At 33.1% G+C, this 25,019-nt stretch overlaps 1 protein-coding gene across 1 annotated transcript in view; it reads left to right on the forward strand.

The window, feature by feature from the left end:
* LOC106106810 (uncharacterized protein K02A2.6-like) overlaps positions 1 to 18,515 on the forward strand; it is a 44,291-nt gene extending 25,776 nt beyond the window's left edge. The window contains exons 3-4 of the mRNA XM_013287468.1: positions 14,584 to 14,762; positions 18,460 to 18,515. Of these exons, the coding sequence (XP_013142922.1) occupies positions 14,584 to 14,762; positions 18,460 to 18,515 (235 nt within the window). The remainder of the gene's footprint in view (positions 1 to 14,583; positions 14,763 to 18,459) is intronic.
* The last annotated feature ends 6,504 nt before the right edge of the window (positions 18,516 to 25,019 follow it).

Consider the following 25,019-nt stretch of genomic DNA (forward strand, 5'->3'; position numbering starts at 1 on the left):
AGATGTAGAAGATAATCTGGAGCAACACATATGCTACTCACTTTTGTTTATTTCCAATTCCACGCGACGGAGTCGCGGGCGAAAGCTAGTTACTTTATATTTTACTTTATTTTAGTGACGTCATTGATGACAATAAAATTACCGTATATGTAAATTAAAAGCGTGCGCACACCCGAAACTAAATTATCACACAAACTGTTTAGTCTCGCTTTGATTCCTATGTGTTTATATGGAGGTGCGCATACTACTCGATTGTTAGTTGTGCATCTAAACAGTTGAATTGGCTGCGAAACAATCGACAATCGCACACACTTGTGAGATAGTTTATCAAAGGTGTCCCGCTCTAAGGAAAATGTAAAAGTTTTGACAACACCTAGTTTTACTAATTTTCTTTATGAAGCTGATATTGGGAGTAATCTATACTATTATAATAAAGCCTAAACACACACTTTTTTGTTGCCTAAGATGTCAGCAATTACACCATATTTTTGAATAATTCTTTCTTTAGTAAAAAGCCCTACACTTACGACACACTTCAGGCTATATATTTTTACGCCATTAAACTTAGGTTGTAAATATTTTGGGTAAAAACTCTAATGTGGGAAAGAGACCATAAGTTGCTGCCAACATCAAGGAAGTAAGATTGCCATCATGTCATGTCATTTTGACATTTGCAATTGATAATTTGACACATGTAAACAATAAAATTAAAATTTCACAATTTCATGCGGATCCGCCTGGGAACAGCTTGTGCAATATAATAACATGCGTACAATTTTCCATTTTCTTCATTGCATTTAAAAAGGTATTGAAAGTTAAGAGGAAAACATTCTTAAAGTCACGTTTTTTTTCCTTTTGAATTCTTCAATAAAGTAATTCCGCTAGCGTGTGTCACCGCGTCAAAACTCTTCTTAATCTACGCCATGTTGGAAAAAAATGTGACTCGTTTATTACCCAATTTAAATCATCTCACGTTCAAAGGGCTCAAATAAATTACAGACATTTTTCCCTACCTCCTGTTATTCGACGTTTCATTTGATGAAACCTTTGTGGCAGTTCCTTTTTTAAATCGAAAGCCATTATTTAGGTATAAGTAATCTATTTAAAATTATTATTACAAGAACATTTTTAGTGGTTAACATAACTACTTCTTAATCTTACTTCTTCATGTTATAAATGTGAAAGTTTAAAATGGATCAAACTAGATGTAGCTAGTTTTAATGAGTCACCTTTTGTATACTAGCTTTCGCCCGCGACTCCGTCCGCGTGGAAGTGAAAAAAAGCAAAAGTAAGTAACCTATGTGTTCTTCCAGACTATGTTCTACATCTATGCCAAATTTCATTGAAATCCGTTCAGCCGTTTAGGCTACAAACTCTAACAAACATCCACCCAACCATAACTTTCGCATTTATAACATTAGTATCACAATGATAACATTTAGTATGACAAAACAACACTAAATAAATTATTAAGTAACCATTAGATTATAATTTGAGTGTGACGGTAAGTGGAAACCTTTCAAATGCAGCTAGTGACTAGATCTGAAAACGTGTTGATATTTTCGACTGATTAATAGATTAATTTAGTGCGTTTATAATATGCCTATTAGCATATATTCTAATCTACTAAAAAATAAACAAGAACGTAATTCGTACACTACTTTCGCTTTTATAAAACGCAAAAAGACAGTTTATTTCTCAATTGTCGCGTTTAAAATTGTACGACCAACCAAATGCTAAAATTTGGGAAGCAATGTAAATAGCACAAACCGGAATAAAGAACAAAAGGAAGGCAATGCACCTCATAACCATTTTTCATAAAACATAAAAGGTTCCCATATTAACGCGAGTGGACAATGAAAGTTGGTACTAACTCATGCCTTTTAACATTTTTTGTTGGAACATTTTTTTCGTTTATGAATTATTGCAAGAGTAAAAATAAGTTAAACGCGCTTCTATTTGACCTTTTTATATTTTTCTCTCGATTTACTTTTAATTTTTATGACTTATCTTCTAATATTGGTCTCTTTAGTGTTTGAAAATTACGTGATTTTATTAAAATGGTGGGAAATGTATGGATGGTAGTGACTGCATAGTGTGAGCAAAATGCCAAATAGTCAATTTTCTTTTGTTTACATTCTTTTAAATACTCCGATGTATTCTAACTTAATTTTTAATATCAGTTTTTTTTTATCAGTTTTAAAGAGAATATCAAATTCAATCCATGATGTATTTTTAAATGAAAATATCAGAGCACAATAGAGGCATTTACTGCGCACCCCTTTATGTGACTTTCGTGTCATCTCGTTTTTAAAGTAAGCAATTACGCGCCATGTGACGCTCAGTTAAGCCTGCCAGATCGACGCCATGTTGAAAAAAATGTCGGCGCACTGATTGGCCAATTTAAATAATCTCACGTCTGGACTCCCAACTGATTTTTAAAACGCATTACTTTTGTTTTTTTTTTGTTTACGATAATTTCGTCGACATTGTCAGTTCAGGTAACTCTCTTATGAAGTTGTTTATCGAACCAGAACGATGAAGACTAGTTAGTTACCTTTTATTAGCAATAAAAAAATCGGTTCAGTAATTTTAAGTTATTTCAATACAACAAAAATACAAATCTTTGCTCATTATAATATAAGTAAAGATATCATAAACACGTCTATATGTCTTTTTCAAGGTCAAATACCTATTCTGTTTCAGTGCATTACATTAAAATCATGTTACAAATACTAAAACGTTTTCATTTCTGTTAGGATATCTCATTAAATTCCGTGACGAGTCTTTATTCAGTTATACGCAACGATGCCGACTAGGGGAAGGGGAGAGGAGAAATTGAAAATAAATTGATCCCTACGACTGGGTAGGTCGGGGAGAAATGACACAGAACGAATGGGATTACACGCGAGACGGCTGCCTTATCAAACTGATTATACTAACCATATATTTATAGGATAACTATCTCTGTATACTTAAATCTTGTAAAAAGCGCTCACACACCTTAGACTAAAATATCGCACAACTGTTTAGTCTCGCTTTGATTCCTATAAGCTTATATGGAGGCGCTATTACTCGATTTTTAGTTATGTAACTAAACAATTGAATTGGCAAGGAAATCGACAACCTCACAAAACTTGTGCGATACTTTAGTCAAAATTATGCGCCCGCTCAAATAATATATAAGAAAAGATGGATGGATTCCTCGTTTTATCTATACAAATATTATAAAGATCAAAGAATTGTTTTGCATTGAATAGGCTCTAAAAGTCCTGAAATGATTTTAAAAATTCTTTCGCCATTTCAAAGCTATCTTATCACTGCTTTATAACTAAAGCTATAGTACACCTAAAGTTTAGTAAACATTTATAAACAGTGTATATCTGTACCCCTGTGCTGATATTTCCAAAAAAAAATACTTATTCTTTTGTTAAGTCGTTAACCAATAAGAATACTTGAGGAATATTCGAAGAAAACAGATACTTCTTATAGGATATCTTATTGCGTAACTCTTTTCTTGGGTTGGTGGTAACATAAATGGTGTCTCACTTAAATCTTTATTCAATTTAGGTTTGTCAATTTCGGATATATTTGTTTTATAAACAAACTCCATCGTTGCGAACACAAAAAGCAAACTCCCAAAGGATTGGACGGCTGTTTGTATTAATTAAAACTTTTCTCACGTTTTAATAAAACTTTCGTCGTAAATATTTCGGGACCATAATATAGTGTTGAAACTTCATGAAAATTTCACTGTTTGTTAAAAAGTCTACATATTATTTATGGTGAATTTAACAACTAAATTAATACTATCCATAGTCGTTTATAATAACGACAGGTGCAAGTTCAAAAACGTGTCACTGTCACATTCCAACTGAACAGAGCGTGCGAACGAGAGCGCACAACAAGCGATAGAGATGTGCAATCTTTCTGTGACATCGTTCGTAAACCTATTTTACAAGGACTTTAATATCATAAGATGGCAAACGAGTAAGTAACCTGAAATCTCTGTAATACAAGTAAAGTAGAGTATGACGGCTGATAGAGATGTATGGAAGAGCAGCACATACTGTTCCGACCCTCCATAAGGGATAAGGGCAAGTTGATGATGACAAGTAGTGAAGCGACCGCTGCCCATAGACCACAAAAGCAGATGCGTTGTATACCTTAGATGAAGGGATACTAAGAAAGTTTTCTCTTTCTTATGCGTGCCCGCTTTCATAAAATCCACATTCTTCTTTATTGTAATAGGGTTAAAAGAGAAGAGGGACTTAAATTTTGTTTTTAAATCAGGACCAAAATCGTAGGCGTTTTTACTTTAGTACTTTTAGACATTGGTTTAAAAGCTGAACTAACAAGGCTTTATTTGGTTAGGTCAATTATATTTTATGTTAAATAGTTAAATGTGATAACTTATTTGTGTGAAATGTTATAATGATCCTCTAGCGTGCAGAAGCATTATGACAACGCAAAGTTTATGATTAATTTATGTGTTTAGTTTGAGCGGAGCTGGGTCGGCGCCTTGCAGGATACATGTTAGTGGGTAAACAATTAATTTCTAACCCTATATTTATTGTGTTTGTTTAACGCTATATTCATATTTAGATTATTTATAACCCATGCTTATTTATAAAAGAGTACTACTGTACGAAATAAGTTCCAAATATCTAATATTATAAATGCGAAAGTTTAGATGTATGGATGTTTGTTAGAGATCGTAGCCTAATCGGCTGAACGCATTTCAATTAAATTTGACATAGACGTAGAGCACAGTCTGGAAGAACACATAGGCTACTCACTGGTTTTTTTTAAATTCCACGCGGACGGAGTCGCGAGCGAAAGCTAGTACTAGATATTGTTAAAAATCATAAGAGAATTGTAGAATAAAAATGGCTAGTTTCCCTGCTTTTAACCATTCGTTAGTATTATTGGTTCCATAATGAAATGCGTTTCCGAACTATGTAACTTGAGTTTTACTCCTTTGAAACTTTGTTCAATCTAACATTAATAAATCAATAGCTAATGATAAAATAAATGTAAACTTCAGAAATCCAGCATAAGGATGTTTTATATGGTACTCTGGTTAAGGGTCTTTCGTGTTTATTTTGGTAATTTATTGTTTGTTAGCTATTTGTCTAATTTAATACCCCCGACGCTCGTAAGCATAAACTTATTGTATTATTTTCATAATTGCCTCTGCGTTTTCACGACCTTTAAGAAACTAAGCCGAGTTTATTTTTATCAGTATTTATAATATACTAGCTGTTCCTGTGCGAATTCATCCGCATGAAATTAGAAAAATTTTAATTGTTACATGTGTCAAATTATCAACTGCAAATGTCAAAATGACATGACACGATGGCAACCTTGCTTCCTTGATGTTGGCAGCAACTTATGGTCTCTTTCCCACATTAGGGTTTTTATCCAAAGTATTTACCCTCTAAGTTTAATGACGTTAAAATATATAGCCTAAAGCGTGACCTTAGTATTGGGATTTTTATTAAAAAAAGAATTATTCAAAAATATGCTGTAATTGCTGACATCTTAGGCAACAAAGAAGTGTGTGTTTACGCTTTATTATAATAGTATAGATAAAATAAAGAGGTAAAACATTAAGTTTTTCCTAAACCAATGTTATCTTATTCATTTCAATCGGACTTTCGATCAGTTGGGAAATAACACAATGACAAAAGTATGTTCAAAGTCAGCTGCAAAGATCCATACACATGTATAAAACTTTATACACTTGTAAAGGCCTTCGGTTTTAAAAAATAATTATGGACTTATTCGTCAATAATATTTAAGCATACAGACAGACGAGCATACATGTATTTGACACCTAAAGCGTATATAGAGCTTGGTAAATGTACATGCAGTTGACTGTACAAACGTGAACAGAAGAGTTCGCTGACGAAGGGCGTTCGACTGCAATCCTTTTCCACAAAGGAACTCCATTGTGAGTCGAGTCTCACTTGACAACACAATTCTGTTAAGCGAGACGGTGTAGGAATGGATACTCTCGACATCTGTATACTTATTGTGGCTTCTTTACGTGTTTCCGCTGATTAAATACAAATTATCTTTCAAAAAACGATTTAACCTTACCAATGTTATAAATGCGTAAGTTTAGATGGATGGATGTTTGTTATAGTTTGGCGCTTAAATGATTGTATGGATCTCGATGAAATTTGGCATAGATGTAGAGCACAGTCTGGAAGAACATATAGGGTACTTGCTTTTGTGTTTTTTAGTCCCATGCGGACGCAGTCGCGGATAAATGTAGTCTAATGATTATTAAGATAAAAATATTTTTATTAAACAGTATTTAAATTTCTATGTAAGTATTTACTATTTTCAATTTCGTAAAACCCCTCTAAAAGTATATGCATTGCACAAAACGATTTGAATAAAAATCCCCCAGTATTTGCCACTTCGTAGGATATTCGTGTGGAACTGAAGTTTTGAAGTGAAGATAGAGAAACTCAAGTGTTTGGCGCTGTTTATTAAATTCTAACTATAGACATTTACTACAAAAGACTAGTACGTTCTTACATCATACTAATATTATAACTGCGAACGTTTAGATGGATGGATGGATGGATGGATGGATGTTTGATAGAGCTGGTAGGTTAAACGGCTGAATGGATTTCGATGAAATTTGGTACAGATGTAGACGATAGTCTGGAAAAACACATAGGGCACTTACTTTTGGTTTTTTTTTCTACGCGGACGGAGTCGCGGGCAAAAGCTAGTTATTAAATAAGTTTGTATTTCATAATATAAAAAATTATGAAGAAGTTAAATGTTACTGGCCTGCATAATTAACGTTTTTTTGCGTCTAATACGTTTAAAAAACAAAATATAACATATTCATTCTATTTTTAAAAATACTGAAATACCATTCTTTTGCTTAGATATTTAGAAAGTAGAATATCAAAATGTACACTTTCAAATCAATAAAGAAGTCTCGTTTATTCTATTACTATTATACTAGTTGGATTGTTGTCTAAGCCAGCGGTTAAGCCACACACTGGACATCTTGTTGACAATCCCCTGTGTACATCAACCAAACATTGGACGTCACGTATATGATATTGTCAAACTGCTCCTTAGGCGATATTGTGTTGTATACCTGACCAATACCGTTTAAATAACATATACGTTATATAGCTTTTCCTGGGATAAGAATATTGTTACTCGGAATACTTAGAAACTCCGTACCTTAGTATTTTAATAAGGTTTGAATACAGCTGCGTTTTAAATCGCTATAATCCTTAGGACTTAATTTCTAGAGATGTTTTTTCTCACGGTTTAGTATGTAAATACGATATTGTTACATGTTGCGGTACTGTCAACTAAAATATTATACCTTACTAGCTTTTGCGCGCGACTCCGTTTGTTCGGAATTAAAAAAAAACTTAATTAGTACCCTATGCCTTTTTCCAGGCTATGTTCTACATCTGTACCAAATTTCATATAGATCTGCTCAGCAATTTATGCTACAACTCTAACTAAATATCCATCCATCTATCTAAAGCTTTGTTTTTTTTAAATCAGTGGAATTTATAAAAATCCGCGTAACACAAGATCGGCATACACGCCCCATCCCTATGACATCTGTCAATGTCAATCGGTAGAATTGAGTATTGAAGTAGATTTACGTTTTCACAATTATATTATAGTTTGAAAATAATTATCTGAGTATGAGCTTTTTTTAATTCACATGATGTAATCTTAATTACATTCGTGAGTGAGGTGGGCTGACATGGAAATCGTGACAATTTTATTTGACAGACAAAATGTTAATCTCGCGCCTTTGCTATTCATAAATTCCTCGCTCATGCTCTTAGCGATATTAATTTTTAAAACCGACTCGAGAAAGTCTTAAGGAAAACTGTGTGGTGTTAATTACTCAGCTTTTGACTTTGTTTTAAAATTCACAAGCATTCCAATGTTTAAGCTAGTTAATTAATGATTACGGAAATTAAACTATGAATTTAATAATAATTCTATTTATGATACAATCTTACTTCTTATTCTTACTAATATTATAAATTCGAAAATATATATGGATGGATGTTTGTTAGAGTTTACCGCCTAAACTCTAACAATATCTCAATGAGACATGGATGTAGCGTAAAGTTTGGAAAAAGAATTATCAAAATCGGTCGACTAGCGGCGGAGTTATACCGTAACACACATAAAAAAACATACAGACGAATTGAGTAGTTACCTCCTTCTTTTGTGAAGTCGGTCAAAAAGCAAAAGGCTACTTACTTTCATAATTCCACGCGTACAGAGTCGCTGGCGAAATTTAGTTTGAAACATAAATACAATTCGGTTAACCACGAATGAAACAAATGAAGCTAATCGATTACTTACGAATCAGTGGCGCCCTCTATACACCGATGGGTTTAAACATGGATTAGTCGCGTCGTTTATTTCGTATCGTTGCGGTTATATCAACGATTAACTATCGCTGTTCAGATATTATTCAGAAACTAGTTCTTCCCGTGCGACTTCCTCGGCGTAAAATTATAAAAAACTTATTTCTATTTTTTACATTTGTAGAGTTTTCAATTGCAAATGTCAAAATTCAATTGCACAAATGACAACCTTGCTACTTTTATGTTGGCAGCTTGTACTTATTGGTTCCTTTCCCACATGAGGGTTTTTTTAATTTATTTACCCCTAAGTTTAGCCTAAAGTGTGTCGTAAGCGTAGGGCTTTTTATTAAGTAATTATTCAAAATTATGCTGTGATTGTTGACAACCAACGCCACAAAATAGTATGTTTACGCTTTATTACATTAGTACTAGCTTTCGCTCGCGACTCCGTCCGCGTGGAATTAAAACAAAAGTGAATAGCCTATGTGGTCTTTCAGACTATCCTCTACATCTGTACCAAATTTCACCGAAATCCGTTTTGGCTACAAACTCTAACAAGCATCCATCTAAACTTTCGCATTTATAATATTAGTTAGATAGATATTATTTAAAAGGGCATATCATTATTTTTTGCATTTTAAATGTATTGTATTCATTACACATATAAATATTTTATGTAGATTAAAAATTGTATCTCTTAATTTACATTTATAATGAGAATTTTACGTCACATCCTTAGTCTGAATCAAGAATACTAAGAGGTTTTATCTTATACTTCTCAGTATCAATTAGTTCTAATAAGTTTAGCTTACTCTAAAGTAGACAGAAAGCTAACCATTTAGTTTTTCAAACGAAGTCTCGTAAAGGTCTGAAAGATCCGCACAGTAATCATATTTTACTCGACACAATGCCGCCTTCTTCCTTCTAACGGACTAATAAATTACTTTTTATGCTTCTCTCGCTTGGTCTTCGTGTAATGTCGTTTTGAGATTTTGTATTTAAAATTCGTACATTTCATATGAAAAGTAATTTTATCTATGGTTGGTTTATTAAAAAGATCTTATATATTATTTGCTTAAGTACAAGTGAATGAAATTTTATTATTCTATTTTATTTTATTTATATCGTTGATTTAAACAAAATAAAATAGAATTTAAATTGTCTTCATCTTTCTATATAAAGTTATAATTATTAATTACAATAAATAAAAATAACATGTTTAAAAGCGTTCGTACATCACTAGCATAAATTTCGCTATCCCATAATTTCATTTTCGATATTTAATTGTCACTAATGACCCATTTACCCCCTCTTCCTCTCGCGTGACGTGTTTTACAAAGTGCTCTCATTATTTATTATGTAGTTTGTCCCAAATTATAATACAAATTGTTAATGCTTTTACCCCATCATCTACAGAAAATGGAAACATGTCATAAAATTAAAGTCTTAAATCAACATTTAAAAAGTCTTAACAGTGACATCTATCGTCTTTGAAAATAAACCATCACTAGACGAAACAGTGATGTTAATTAATAGATCATAGATGGCGTTACTAGTTTACCCAATGGAATTTAAATTAAAATGTGCGAAGTCGTAATTCAATTGTTTCCCATTCAGTAGATTGGCACAACGATCGATCGCTTTTCCATTTGGGCGTATAATGCATAGATTCGATCGACACCCATCATCATCAACTTGCCCTTATCCCTTATGGAGGGTCGGCACAGTATGTGCTGCTCTTCCATACCTCTCTATCAGCCGTCATATCTGAATCCACTCCTTTCTTAAGCACTTCTTTAACACAATCTATCCATACTTTCTTCGGTCTTCCTCTTTCTTTGTATCCATCCACATTCTTTCTTAACAATTTCTTGTTTATGTCCCCATCGTCTCGTTGCATAACATGTCTATACCACGCTAACCTTATTCGATCGACAGCCATTATTTGTAAATGACACATTATTTTACGCCTGACAAAACAGAAGACATTTTAAAAAAATGAAGACACAGCAATAAAGTTAAAATCTTAGAAGGCGAAAAGCCCATCGCTAAGTTCCATACAATTCACGTCACGCTCCAGTCCTTTTGTCTCGGCGAAGTTGCGACGTGTTTATGTTATTGCTAAAGCTGTAGGAATATTTTCACAACCTGCTTGTGTACGTGGCTGTAATTCAAATATACTAGGATTTACCTCGACAACGCATTTGCTATTTGCCGTTAGAATGGAGACGCTTAGAAATAACACAAACTCTTAGAACCGAAAAGGTGAACTTATGCAAATACTTTTTAAGGAAAGGGAAAACATCGGGACTTAATCTTGGAACATCTGTTCTAAATTGCACATCTGATTTCTATGAAATTCTTTGACAAGTTTAAGAATACAGAAAAAAAAATAACAATAGAAGTACTCGCAGAGACCACAGATCTTCATTTGTCTCGATCCTGACGCACTTCTTTTGTTAACTAGATAACTACACCTCAATCACACGTTTGCTGCCCTTGTGTTAAATACACTGTGGATAGTATAAGATACAATCTGGATAGTATAAGATTGACTGGAACCGGGACCGTTCCAGTCAATCTTCAAGTATCAAACCAACACGGAACCATAAAGAACCAAACAGAAGAAAAATTCTAACAAAAAGTACATGACACACTAAGATTCTCCTTTAGTTATTTTCACGTCTTTTCATATGTCGGGTCATTTCTTACAACATTGTATGAATGTAAGGAAAATCGGTATGTACCTTTAACGTAATTCTATTTATAGAACATCCCGCTGTTCTATATGATTTGATGATAACGGTGTTTCAATTTCCTGTAAAATAACAACCGAAAGTATTGGTTTTTTTTCTTTTATCGCGAGAAATATTGGATTCAACCAGTATTGTTGTCATTAAATCAATTTACAAAGATTACAGTATAGTAAATCGCATCGAAATTTCAGCGTCTTGTTATATCTGGATTGATAGACAAAATAATAATAATATTGTCATTATTTATACGCGGAAAGATAAGCTTCGAAATGCTAAGAGCGGGCGCACACCTTTGATTAATCTATCAAAAGACTGTTATGCGATTGTCGATTGTTTCGCAGCCTATTCAACTGTTCAATTGCATAACTAAAAATCAAGTAGAGTACGGACATCCATAGGCTAATAGGTATGAAAGCACGACTAAAAAGAGAAAAAAGACCTAGAAAGAGATGGATGGATTGTGTAAAAGGTGACATGATCAAAAAGGGAATGATGACTAAGATGACGTATGATAGAGTTATGTGGAGGACAAAAACCTGTTGCGCCACTACGGGAGTAGGATAAGGAGATGATGAATGAAAGCACGACTAAACAGTTGTGCGATAGTAGTAAAAGTGTAACCGCACTATAAAGGAATTTTTAAAATCGATTAAATAATAAACAAGTTAACCTTTTTAAATCGTAACAAACATCCCTGTTCTATATCAAACTAATATTATAAATGCGAAAGTTTAGATGGATGGATGTTTGTTAGAGTTTGTAGCCTAAACGTCTGAACGGATTTCGATAAAATTTGGTATATAGAAGATAGTATGGAAGAATACATAGGCTATTCACTTTTGTTTTTAATACCACGCGGATGGAGTCGCGAGCGAAAGCTAGTTCGTATATAACTTTATCTGTTAAGGAATGTTTTAGTAAACCAATTAAGTGTAAACTTAAGCTTCAAAACGATATTAGCCGTACCATCTCCGTTGTGATGGAGTTATGCGCTTCAAATTGTAACAATTGAGCGATTCCCGCGAGTGTGTTTCGAAGGGTTGAACTTGATACGAGATTGTTGCCTTGATTAATTTTGTTTTATATGAAACTTCTATCTGAATTTGATAATACTTGATGCATAATGTTGTTTATGAACGTACATTATATGCAAATGGCCTTATGACGTCACACCTTTACTGAGCAGAGCAGTACGGGAAAAGGTTAGTGTTAGTATTAGATGGAATCTTCGATAAACCTTGTGGAAACGGCTGATAGTCCACATAAAGTTGAGTTATTTTATGTACTATTTATTTATGTTTATTTCACTATTTTCCGTATTTGTTTTTTTTTAATCCATCAATAAATTAGATTTACAACAAAGTTTATGTTTCTGAACCTTAACGGATGCCCAAAAGTTTGTAACTTTGAAAGACTTTCAGAAGATTAACGAAAATTGGTAGCATGTTGGGTAGGAATTTTTTCGAATAATCTAATGTTTGGGAAAAAGATCTAATTATTTAATATGATAGTGAAATTTTGGTGAAAGTAAAATATGTACTTAATATAAAAGAATTTATTGAAAAAAAAGTTACTTTGAACGGCCTTATTAAGTAAGCATTAATAATTTCACTAAATAGTTCTACAAAAATGTAATATCGCATGTTTTAAATTACTGTTTAAAAACAAAAGTTTATTTTTTTATATGAACATAGACAAGAATAACACTGGTCAAAAATAAAACGAAATTTTAAAACAATAGAAACAGTCTTATACAAATATTGTTGTTGGATATTTGCTGTTGCTATACAGCACTCATTTTTCACATTGCCGCGAGTTCAAAATGGCGACAGCTGTCCAACTATTCAACAATCCTCTTCTATTTCACTCATAAAAATTCCATGTTATATTTATGAATACAGAATCGAAAATGCAAAACAAGAATCGATAGATACGTGACGTTAACAAGAGAAGAGATAGATAGATTTTTTTGACTGATTTGTCACTTACATTGAAGAAGCATTTACAGCTTCGGGCTTGAGGTGGCCGAACGCGGATGGCACTCAGTCTAAACATCGTTTATGAGTAACTAAGCTCGAGGGCTCCCTCAGGAGCCTCGGCTCGGGCCGTTACTTCGTTATTATTACCGGATTGGTGCATTGTGTGGAGGGATGTGGCGGCCTAAAGTGTAATTTAAAACTTGGTGTTCCCCTTCCATAGAGTAGGATAAGAACAGAGAGATGGTTCGTGTTAAAATAATTATCCCACAGATAAAAAATCAGAGAACATTAAAGAACTTTCTTTACTAAAATCATTTAGCAAGTAAATTCTAGACTAAACAATATTATCTTAGTGCTTATTCAAAGATACGAGTATAGAGGTTTAAGTTATACAAGATAAATACAAACAGCAGTAATGTACATTTACTTAATTAGGTATTGCAAACATTCCATTTATGTTTAATGCCTTTCTGTCTGTTATTAATGTCTAGATATATTTATAATTGTATTAATCTATCTCTGATATTTTGAAACACGGGAGAATTGCTGCTTTTTTTATAATATAAGTTGGCAAACGAGCAAGCGGCCACCTGAATCTCCCGAAATGGAAAGCGCCGCTGCTCATAGACATCCGCAATTGCAGATGCATTGCCTACCCTTAATTGACGGAGGAGGAGACGCACATAAAGAGGACATTTCTCTTTCCTATGCGTCTCCTCCACCGTCAAATCCACTTTTCCTTCCCATCCTTTCCTCTTAAGAGAGGGTTACAAAGGCAAGGGGACTAAAATTAGGCCTCCGGCACCACACTCAACAGACGAAACGCGGAATTGTTTCCACTTCACGCCTGTTTTCTGTGTGGTCGTGGTAGTACATCGGGCGAGCCTGCCAATTAGTGCGAAGATGTTAAAGCGGACTCTACAACGATATTAAACAATTTGGCCAGATTTAAACTCCAAATAGTTTTAGAGTAAATAAGTCATTTTTTTTTCTGTATTATTGCTAAGTAAAATTATATTCAAAGCTTGTCAAAAAAATTAAATGTTTCATCACATCTTTGATCTTTGGTAATTTTTTCGAGTTCCATTTTCATTTTAATATAAAAACATCAGCATAAAAAAACGTTATCCATAATTATGTTTTCAATGTAACACTTGACAAAAACAAATGAGGCGGGCACAAAACAAATTTCCATCGAGCTGTCATTATGAATACGTCATGCGAGTGACAAGGGTACTGCCTAAAATACCTTCATAACACATAAAATGACGTCATAAATATTATATTAGCCACTTAAGTGACAAAAAAATCTGAAAAGGGACAAATTACAAATTATATAGCATCAGTTTACTTAGATTCAAAAGACTTAAAACTTAATATTGTTTTAATTATTAACCTAAATAGCGTTTCAAATGCATTTTAGCTAAAAATGTGTTAAGGTCGATATGTTAAGGTCAACAGATGGCAGATGGCATCGGCGGCTGCAACGCCATCGATTTCGACGCTGCTGTCACGGTTCCAGCAGGCGCCGCTAGAGGGAGCCTTCGCGGGCGCCTTCGCGGGCGCCTTCGCGGGCGCCTTCGCGGGCGCCTTCGAGAGCGTCTTCGAGAGCGTCTTCGCGGGCGACGAAGCGCGCCGTGGTAAGCGAGGGAGGCAACCCGCTGCGGGGACGTGTCCAATTATTCGTATATCAAATTGTACAGTCGTTGAAGTTTAAGTCGCATAATTAAATACGTTTTTAACTTCCAAGTGTTTTATTCGCAAGCATCAATATCAGGGCCCAAACAAAAGATTAATCCTTTTATACCATACAATAAATATTAAAGTATTAATACAGAAAGAAGTGTGGTTATATATGTTATGTTAAAAATATAATCACGCTGACGACCATAGTATCAATCAGCGGCGGTTAAGGAGTTAAAACATGTGTTTAACTAAACAGTTGACCAAAATTCGATATTTCCATCACATATTTTACACGTTAGATTGTTTTCTATTTACAATTTGGTGGGACAAGCCCTAAAGATTTCATTGTTTGAATTCCGACTCGTTTTTTTCTTTGAAACAACGATTTTCTTTTGTTTCCTTCTAATCATAAACCCCAGATACTGAATGTATGAAATATTGAAGTGGGTTTTCACAACAAAAATGTCAAACAAAAATTAAATGCTATTCCAGTTTTATCAAATAAGTGTGACAGAGATAACGATAAATTTTCGTATGTTCGTTTAGGTTATGGAATCCTACGTTAAAGGTATATTACAATCAAGCTGTGTAGCGTGATGAATGGCATTACAATAGAAATTCATTAGCGTTCAGAGATACTTTAATTAATTACCCGTCAAGGGAGATGTGTCGGCTCTAATATCTCATGTTTACATGCCTCCCTAATACTTCTTATTTGAGTTTCAATTGTTTGCATCCACTCGCATGTTAAAAGATGAGCAAGAAAACTTAATTTGAAACTCGAATTTACAAAGGAATAATCTTATTAAATGTACATTTTAATGTTTATCATCTGTATGGTTTATTTTTGAAGAGTAATGTTGTAAATTAGATATATTGGTTATAATTTAGAAAATAGAATAGCACGACAAATAAAAGCATGTGCTAATTGTTAGTCCAGCGCCATCTATCGACGATTTTTACAAGCACTCAAATCTTTCATAATATATATGCTTTTCAACGAATTTATTGGTATAAATAGTAAATGAAGTTGATAAAATAACTACATAATCAAAAACCTTTCGCTAAAAGATATTCTAAAAACACAATTTAACCAAAAACGTGGCGTTTTAGATTTGAATACTCATCATACTAATATTATAAATGCGAAAGTTTAGATAGATGGATGGATGGATGTTTGTTAGAGTTTGTTGCCTACACAGCTGAACGGATTTCGATGAAATTTGGTATAGATGTAGAGGATGGAGGAGGATAGATGTAGAGATGTCTGGAAGAACATATAGGCTACTTTTATTTTTTTTTATTTATTTACATACAGAAAAGAAATATATAAAAATTTACAAATAAAAATGTCGCCAAACTGCACAGCAGTTTGTTGGCGACAAACACCCATTTCTTATAAATATACCTTAATGTATCTCCTACCTAATTATTATATATTTACTAGTTACATTAATCTTGTAAGAAATGAATTCCACGCGGACGGAGTCGCGGGAGGAAGCTAGTATATTCATATTCAGAAACCATAATATTGTTATTACAGAAGCTCGAAACTTAATTTTAACGCTCAGTAGCGCACCATCTGTTGCCAAGTCACATGAAAAATTAATGAAGATTTAAGAATTAATTAAAATCTACCCTCACTTCCGTTGAGTTCGATTAAGGTTTGTTCTAATTAATTTTTAAATATTTTGAAATCCTTTCAATCTTAATCATTATATTAATTGTTATACCTTCTAGTGTATGTAACAGTTGGGTAACGGTGAAAGAAATATTTCCTATGTTAATTCTTCCTAACATCAACCTACCCTTGTCCATACGGAGGGTCGGCACAGCACTGTTCATCCATACATCTCTATCAACCGTCATATTTGATTTCACTCCCTTCTTAAGCATATCTTCTTTCACACGATCCATCCTTACTTTCTTTGGTATTTGTCTTTGTTATCCACGTTTAATCTTAATACTTCGTTTATGTGATTCAATTAAATATTGAAAAATCACTGCATAATAAACCCTCTATAAGTTAGCGATATTTCCTCGATTGCGTCGCGGTTCGTCTTTTCCAATTTAAAACGAGATTGGACTTTCAGAAACACTCTCGCTATCAAAGTGATTTTCATCACTTCAAAATGCCAACGGAAATTGTGGGAAAAACTTAAACATTTATTTAATAAAAATATTGTTAACTAACCAAGAGGATATATAATTCCTAACCTAAAGGTAAAATGAGTAGAAAAAAATCTCGACTAAGAGACTATTAAGGTCCCATGTGAAACTCTCAGTTTTCTTATAAAAGACAATTTTCATAGTAGTCATTTTCATTACTATTACATTCTACTATTATTATTACTAATTACCAACATCGAAGTATTATGTTCTACAGAACATTGAATAATGAAACATAAAAACGTTCAACCTTATATCATTATCATAAATGTGACAAGGGTGCAAGTAATTGTACCCACATCACGATATTGTATTGCTACATTGCTTGTTATGTCGTACGCAGACATTAAAATAATATATAGACGAGGCATAGTGAACAAATTCCTTTTTCACCGGTACTTTCTCTGAAAGGTACTATGTAAGTTGTTTAGTGTCAGCCGTGCCCTTGTATTAGAATGTAATAAAACATTTTACAAAATTATAATAAGCTCTATCTTTTGTTATAAAATGAACTAAAGAGCGTAAAAAATTAAATACAATTTTGACATGTGGTTTTGATCCTAACAATAGTTAGCGTTAGTGATTATGTGAAAAATGTCTTAAGTGAATTTTAACTTTGCCTCCTCTGTATATTTGAATCTCTTTGACATAAAATGATACAATACGACGGTCTACTCGGCGTAAATTGTCAAATGGGTTATGTTATACGACTAAAATGGATATGACACTTATGCGAGTCGCTTTTTTGGTCATTCAAGTAGCCGACTTTTATTAGATAGGTAAAATGCGACTTATCTGACTCGATAGGTATGTGAAAATAACTCAGAGTCGTATAGTAGACATTGAAGGAGTCCTTTAGTAATGACTTATGACTATGAGTTCAAAGGGTACTGTTTAAAAATTTAAATTGGAGTTGATGCACCTGTAAATTTTTTTCGGCACAGAAAAATTTTTAACAACATCTAACATTTTGACAACTGATTAAAAGACTTTGTAATTCCGTTACGAACTTTCCTTAATTGATTGTTCTAAGGGTGCGTTAAGATCCCTTTCGGAAAAAAGTCAAAACTTTTTCAATTAAGACTGTAAAAGTATGGTCGAGAAAAATCGGTTTCCCGACTTTTTGTATACCCACAATACGAGAATTGAATACTAACGGATTCCCCACAAAATAGAACAAGTTAACAAAATCTATTTTAGCAAATTTTAATCATTAATGCTTTAAAAACTTTTATGTATTAAAAAAAAACGAAAGTAATCATCATTCAACTGGCTGTCGCCCGCGACTTCGTCCGCGTGGAATAAGAAAAAATACTTAGTTCTTACTTATGTGTTCTTCCAGACTGTTTTCTTCATTTTTGACAGGTTTCAGCGAGATCCGTATAGCCGTCATCCATCCATCTAAACTTTCGGATTCATAATATCACTAAAATAAACAAACCTATGGTACTTGAACCTTTATTTTTAGCTTCTTGTACCCAGGTGTACCTTATCCCATTAAGCCTAACGCAATAAAAGAAAACGAAGGAACAACGTAATGTCGTTTGTGTTTCAAAGCTTTAAATTGTCCATAAATTATTATTTCGAGGCGTGCTAAGTCCCTAAGGGACAAAAACATCGTAAAAAGTTTTTCAATTAAGAATTTCTACGTTGACATCACTTAAGATTGCTTTTATAGAAAATGTTGCATTTGATGAGATTTCATTTTTTATAAAGTCGGAATACGAAAGTCGTATATCTCTATAGTTGAACAGTAGCGACTGCCAGTTATGGTACAGACACACTCCAGTAAGTGTTCACACTATATTGATGGCCAGTCCTGTGATTGAGTGCTACTCATCAACTTCACTGGCCAAGAATCGCATAACTCCAGAACTCTGGAATAGACAGATAACAGTACATTGGCTCCTCGCTTAATGTTTTTTCCCACATTAACGAAGTCGCAGTCACGTGCAAGTTTATAATAATATTGTAAAGAGGAAAGATTTGTATTTTTGTATGTATTGAAATAACACAAAAACTTCTTTCAACATTTAAAAGCTACACTACCAGTGAGTAACATATTATAGAGTATATATTATTGAGTCCACGCGGACGAAGTCGCAAAACACAGCTAGTATTCTATAAAAACAGTAGTTCATAACGATAGAGTAACTTTTTCTTATTTTCCTCATACGATGAGAGAAAACTCGAGAAAAGTTTGAAATAAGCTTACGGAAAGTGTAAACTTTCGAGCTAAGTGTGGGAATTTATACTGAGCTTTAAATTCTCTAGCTATGTAAATAAAGTAATAAAAGTTACACTACTTCAGTAGCTTGTTTTAAATTCTTTTATTGTGGATAGTTAAAGAATTTAATTCGATTACCACATAAGTTCAAATAACAGAAGAATTATTAGCTGGATATGTTTGGAGAATTTTTAGCGGGAAATTTCCTAAAATGGGTATGAAATTAATTATCTACTGAACATAACATATAAATAATTCAATTTATTAATTCCTTATACTAATCTTGCTAACATTATGAATGCGAAAGTTTAGATAGTTGGATGGATATTTGTTAGAGTTTGTAGCCTAAACGGATCTCGATGAAATTTGGCGTAGACCTAGAGGATAGCCTGGAAGAACGCATAGTCTCGCTTTTAGTATTCCACACGGACAGAGTTGCGGGCGAAAGCTAATTGTAGAATATATTTTCCTAAATAACTAAATTCGTTTCGTACTAAAACTTTATATTTTAATTTGTAGCTAAATTTTAAGACCAGATAATTGAGAGAATCCGCATCAAACCGCAAAATTACTTAAAGCAATATTAAGCTGGGTTTATTATGAAGAAAAACAAAGGTCCCAAAATTAAATTTTCCATACAAAAGGTTTGTTCTTTCAATATCAAGCTTCTGTTTGTCTTATGTACACGATCAATTTGTTTTATGATTTTAATTAATTTAATTCGGGATTTACTGTCTTACAGTCGTTAAATGATTACTAAGGTATCCGCTTAGTATAAAGTATTGAAACTCTACAAGGCTTAAGTTAGTTTGTCGTATCCTCTAAACAACCTTTAGCAATAAAATTTATTTTTACTTTAAAAATAACTTTTTTTTAAATTATAATGTATGTTCATTATAATAAACTAATAATTCGCCATAACTTCGTCTGGGCGGCAAGGATTATATTTTTATATATTTTATAATATATCTTTTCTGCCATGTCCATACTCTTCCCATTAATATAATGTTAATTATAGCCTATATTAGTCCGTAATAGAGGGGTACACCGGTAGAGGGAGACATAGAAAGAGATGGATGGATTGCGTGAAAGGTGACATAATCAAGAAGGGAGTGATGACTGAGATGACGGATGATGGAGTTATTTGGAGGAGGTTATCTGGTGCGTCGACACTACGGAAGTAGGATAAGGTAGGGAAGACGATTAGTCAGTGATATTATAGCTTTTTAACAGTGTAAAAAATTTTCAAATCGGTTAAGTAATTTTAGAGCCTGTCATGCAACCAAATCTTTTCTCTTTATAATATTAGTATAGAAAATGTTGCGTTATATAAGTCCTAATCTCTCGCAAGATAATCTAAGAGTTAGCTTAGTACTCAAGTTAGAGCAAATATAAGTAAAAGATGAACAAAGCACAAGTAATACAAGTGTTTGCTCGAGAACAAGGACGTTATGTTCAGGAATTTAAATTGCTTCTGTAAAGTTTTCGTGCTGAATATTTTGTTCCTTATCTGTACTACTATGTACTATTATAGTAAAGCGTAAACACGCACTTATTAGTTATGTAACTTATCAGCACTCACACTACATTTTCGAATAACAATTTCTTTTTATACATTTTTATATTTTCACGCTATTAAACTTAGGGGATAAATAAATTAAAAAACCGTCCTTGTCTAGGAAACGGTAATGGTTATTCAATTGCAAATCGTTCTCATTTGAATTTTGACATTCTCAATTGAAATTAGTTAGTAGTAGAAAGTACAAATGATAGCAACGAATTAAAGTTTTTATAATTTCATGCGGATGAAGCCGCACGGGAACAGTTCGTCTTTCATTAACTTGGGATAAAGAATTTATTTTAAATTAACGAAAAATAGGAACAATAACTTAACAAGTGTTATCAATAATTTAAAAAATCTTTTTGACGTTTAAACGCAAAACCTGACTAATTTAATTCAAATCGTATTTTATTAACTGCGACAATGACAGATGCGTTTATTAGTTCCCGGACCAAAGCGGGAATAATGTAATTTATCAAATGTTGTTTATTTAATCGACTTCCGCGTGAAACAGACCGGATCAATTATCCAGCTGTATTTTCAGATTACTGCAATCGAGCGCCATCTATTGATGCTTGATTTTACTAAAAGCTGTTCAATTAATCAGAACTGATTTCACGCTATGAGAGGTCTGATTGATTTTCTATCTTTTTACGGTATGATAAACACTTTGCCTACATTTTACTAGTAACTTAATAATATAACTACTGCTATGATTTACTACTAGGTGTTGCTACGGCCGCGTGAAAAAAAAACAATAAAAAACAGCCTGTGTTACTGATTGATATCGTAGCTTTTCAATGGTGAACTATATTTTTAAAATCAAACCAGTAATTTTTGTGTTACTTTAATACATACAAAAATACAAATCTTTCCTCTTCATAATATTAATATAGATTGATAATATAACACTAATAAATATTTTTTTATTTTTTTTAACGCAGAAATAAAAACAATGTCAAAAGTATTAACGTCACTTCCAATAGACATGGCTTTTATGAATATTTTGCATGGAATGGCATCTGCCTCTTTGGCAATGGAACAAAACGATGTCACCTATGGCACTGAAATACATCCGAAAGCAAATATCCGTACAATTCGAGCGGCCATTTGTACTCTCACAACTTTGAAATGTCATTCAGTCTGTTTGTTCCGGAAACGGTATTCTTACTCGGTAAAATCCTGGTACACTTTTACTTAAATCCAAAGATAAAGTTAATAAGCCTTAAAATTCGCCTCAAATGTTAAATTATAGTTAATAGTGATTAAAATCAGTGACAAAAAAAAACTTAAAATACAATAAATCATCACCACCACTATCATATCATACTAATGTTATAAATGTGAAAGTTTAGATGGATGGATGGATGTTTGTTAGAGTTTGTAGCCTTAACGGTTGAACGCATTCCGATGAAATTTGACACAGACGTAGAGAATAGTCTGGAAGAAGACATAGGCTACTCAGTTTTGTTTTATTTAATTTAACGCGGTCGGAGTCGCGGGCGATAGTTAGTTATCTATACTAGTAAGTCAAAACTATACAATATAATCCGACTAAGATTAACGCAGTGAAGGTTAAATTAAACTCACTTATCTCCTCTCTTCCACAATCGGTCGGTTTATAACATTAGTGGAGAAAATTCATAGGTTTTAACGCTGACACTGATTGATGCCTTCATTACCTTCTGACCCGAAGAGATAAATAATGCAATTAATCAACGGCTGTTTAATCTATCGACTGCGCGGCGAGAGTTAAACAACTCCAAACAATTAGTCAATGGCATTTAACAAATTATCAGAATCAATACAACTCAGTATTTAATCCTACTAAACTACAATTTTAATCCATAACCTATCGAATAGAGTAATAATTAAAATTGTTAATAACATGTGCTTACTGAAGGTGCGTTATCCAATGAATTTTACATTTTAGAATCACGTTAACTCAAAAGTTTATAATCATACCACCTTAAACGCAAGGTTATACAGCGCCATCTATTAACAAAACTTGTCATCTATTTATAAAAATTATCTTTTATTTTTATTTATTCGTTAGTACATTCTTTTGAAAAACTTCGCTTACACAAAATAATATTAGTTTCGTACAAATGGAAGAAGTAGAACTAATTTTTAACTTTGCTTAAAAAGTTCAAAGGTTTCTGAGTTGGTCGTCGTCAGCTTTCTACTTTCTACTTATTTTTATGGCTGCGCAATTTAAAAAGTTATTTCTCATAACTGTACTGAGTATTGTTATATAATTTATTTCAAAAATAAATTAGTAAACTGTTTTTTTATTATCAACATCTACAGACTCCTGGTCCGTACTTTTTTTGCACAGTTTATGTTTTTCTTTTCTTTTTTTTGTTGCGTAATCCTCCTTCCTTTTTTCATTATATATTTACATTTTTTATTTTTTTTTCTTTTAACACTAAAGTAAACTGGTTAAAACTGTGGGGTTTGTTCGCATTTGCTCTCCATCATACTACCTTTCATTAGATGTGTGTCAGAACTGAACTTAAAACTTAAAAAGAGCTCCCTGCTCCTCAGCCGCTAAAAAACTCACTTAACGTGATATACTAAAACGATGGGCGCTGATAAGCCGCGAAATGACCGGTGATTCGCAATTCGCAAATCAATTCTCTATGCTTATACAAAGCTTATCTACGATCAGATTCTTTGAACTGTTTCGCTTTATTGCTGTGAGCTGATCTACAGATGTCGGCACAGTAAGTACTTCTCTACTATACACCTCGGTCAGTCATATAGATAAATTCACTCTCTTATTTTCTTCATTCAATTCAATATATTTCATTCAATATATCAAGGTATTTAAAAACGAAACCCTCTCGTGTATTTATGTGAACAAAAACCGACTAAACCTAATTCGTATTCATGTAAACAACGTAACTCCGCTTTTAGACCGGGCTTCGCATTTCAGGCTCCAATCTAACTTTATTGCCAGCCTTTTTTGTCTATTTTCCTTAACTGCACTTTCACGGCTTTAGTTTATTTTCAGCTGGTCCTATCCATGTTTGTTACTATGTCTATATTAGCTTACTATATTATTTTTAATAGAAATAATTTAATCTATGCTATTATGATAAAGCGTAAACACATACTTCTTTGTTGCCTAAGATGTCAGCAATAACTGCATATTTTCGAATTACCATTTTAATAAAAAGCTCTACACTTATGTCACGCTGTAGGCTTTATGTTTTCACGCAGTTAAACTTAGGGGTAAATATTTTGGATAAAAACCCTAATGTGGGAAAGAGACCATAAGTTGTTGCCAACATCAAGGAAGCAAGGTTGCCATGGTTTGACATCATGTCATGTCATTTTGACATTTGCAATTGATAATTTGACAAATGTGAACAATAAAATGAAAATTTTATAATTTCATGCGGATGAAGTCGCATGAGAACAGCTAGTAACTAATAAATAAGGCGGTTGTTAGTTTTAAAATTTCACTAGATGGCGTTACATCATAAATTGTAAGCACCAGTAATCGTTCTCGCAGTTCTTCAGAACCAGAGATATTAAACAGGTGTTTCTACTCAAACTAAGGGTAATAACAAATAAATAACAAATTACGAAGATATTCTCTTGATTAGTGACCCAAAGTTTCTACGTGATCGTAAATTTACTTAAGGTTCAATATATTTTTGTTCTACCCTTGTCACTCGTGACATATTCATGATGACAGCTCGATAGAAATATGTGTTTGTAGCTCACTTGTTTCCTAGACTTTGTTTAATAGAGAGCTTTATTTGTGTAATTACATTATTAATTATATTAATGCTGGGTAGCTGAAGTTTCCATTCATTTTATTATAACCTAGTGCTTACTGTTAGATTGATCTAAGTTTTAACGGAATAGTTTTATTCCGATGTAGTGTTTCCGACGTAACTCGAGTTTTCAAGTTGCAGTTTTAAAGAAGTTATCGAACCAATACGGAACTAAAGAACGGTAAAATGCGCCTGGGAAACCGGCCATAAATCTGCCATTATTTATTCTTTACAGACGATCACTTATTCAAGGCCATATCAATCTACACTTTTCTTATAAGACAGTGATGGGAAGGGGAAGTTTTTTGACAGGGTAGGGGACGTATAGAAAGGGGAAATGTCCTCTTTCTGTAGGTTTCGACTATCCATTAAAATTAGGAAATACATTTGTAATTGTTGATGTCAATGGGGATAGTTGGCTTCGCTATTTCAGGGAATTTAGGCTCTTGCTCGCTTACTACACTTA

This window comes from Papilio polytes, unplaced genomic scaffold (genome assembly GCF_000836215.1).
Source record: "Papilio polytes unplaced genomic scaffold, Ppol_1.0 DF822067.1, whole genome shotgun sequence".
NCBI lineage: Eukaryota > Metazoa > Arthropoda > Insecta > Lepidoptera > Papilionidae > Papilio > Papilio polytes.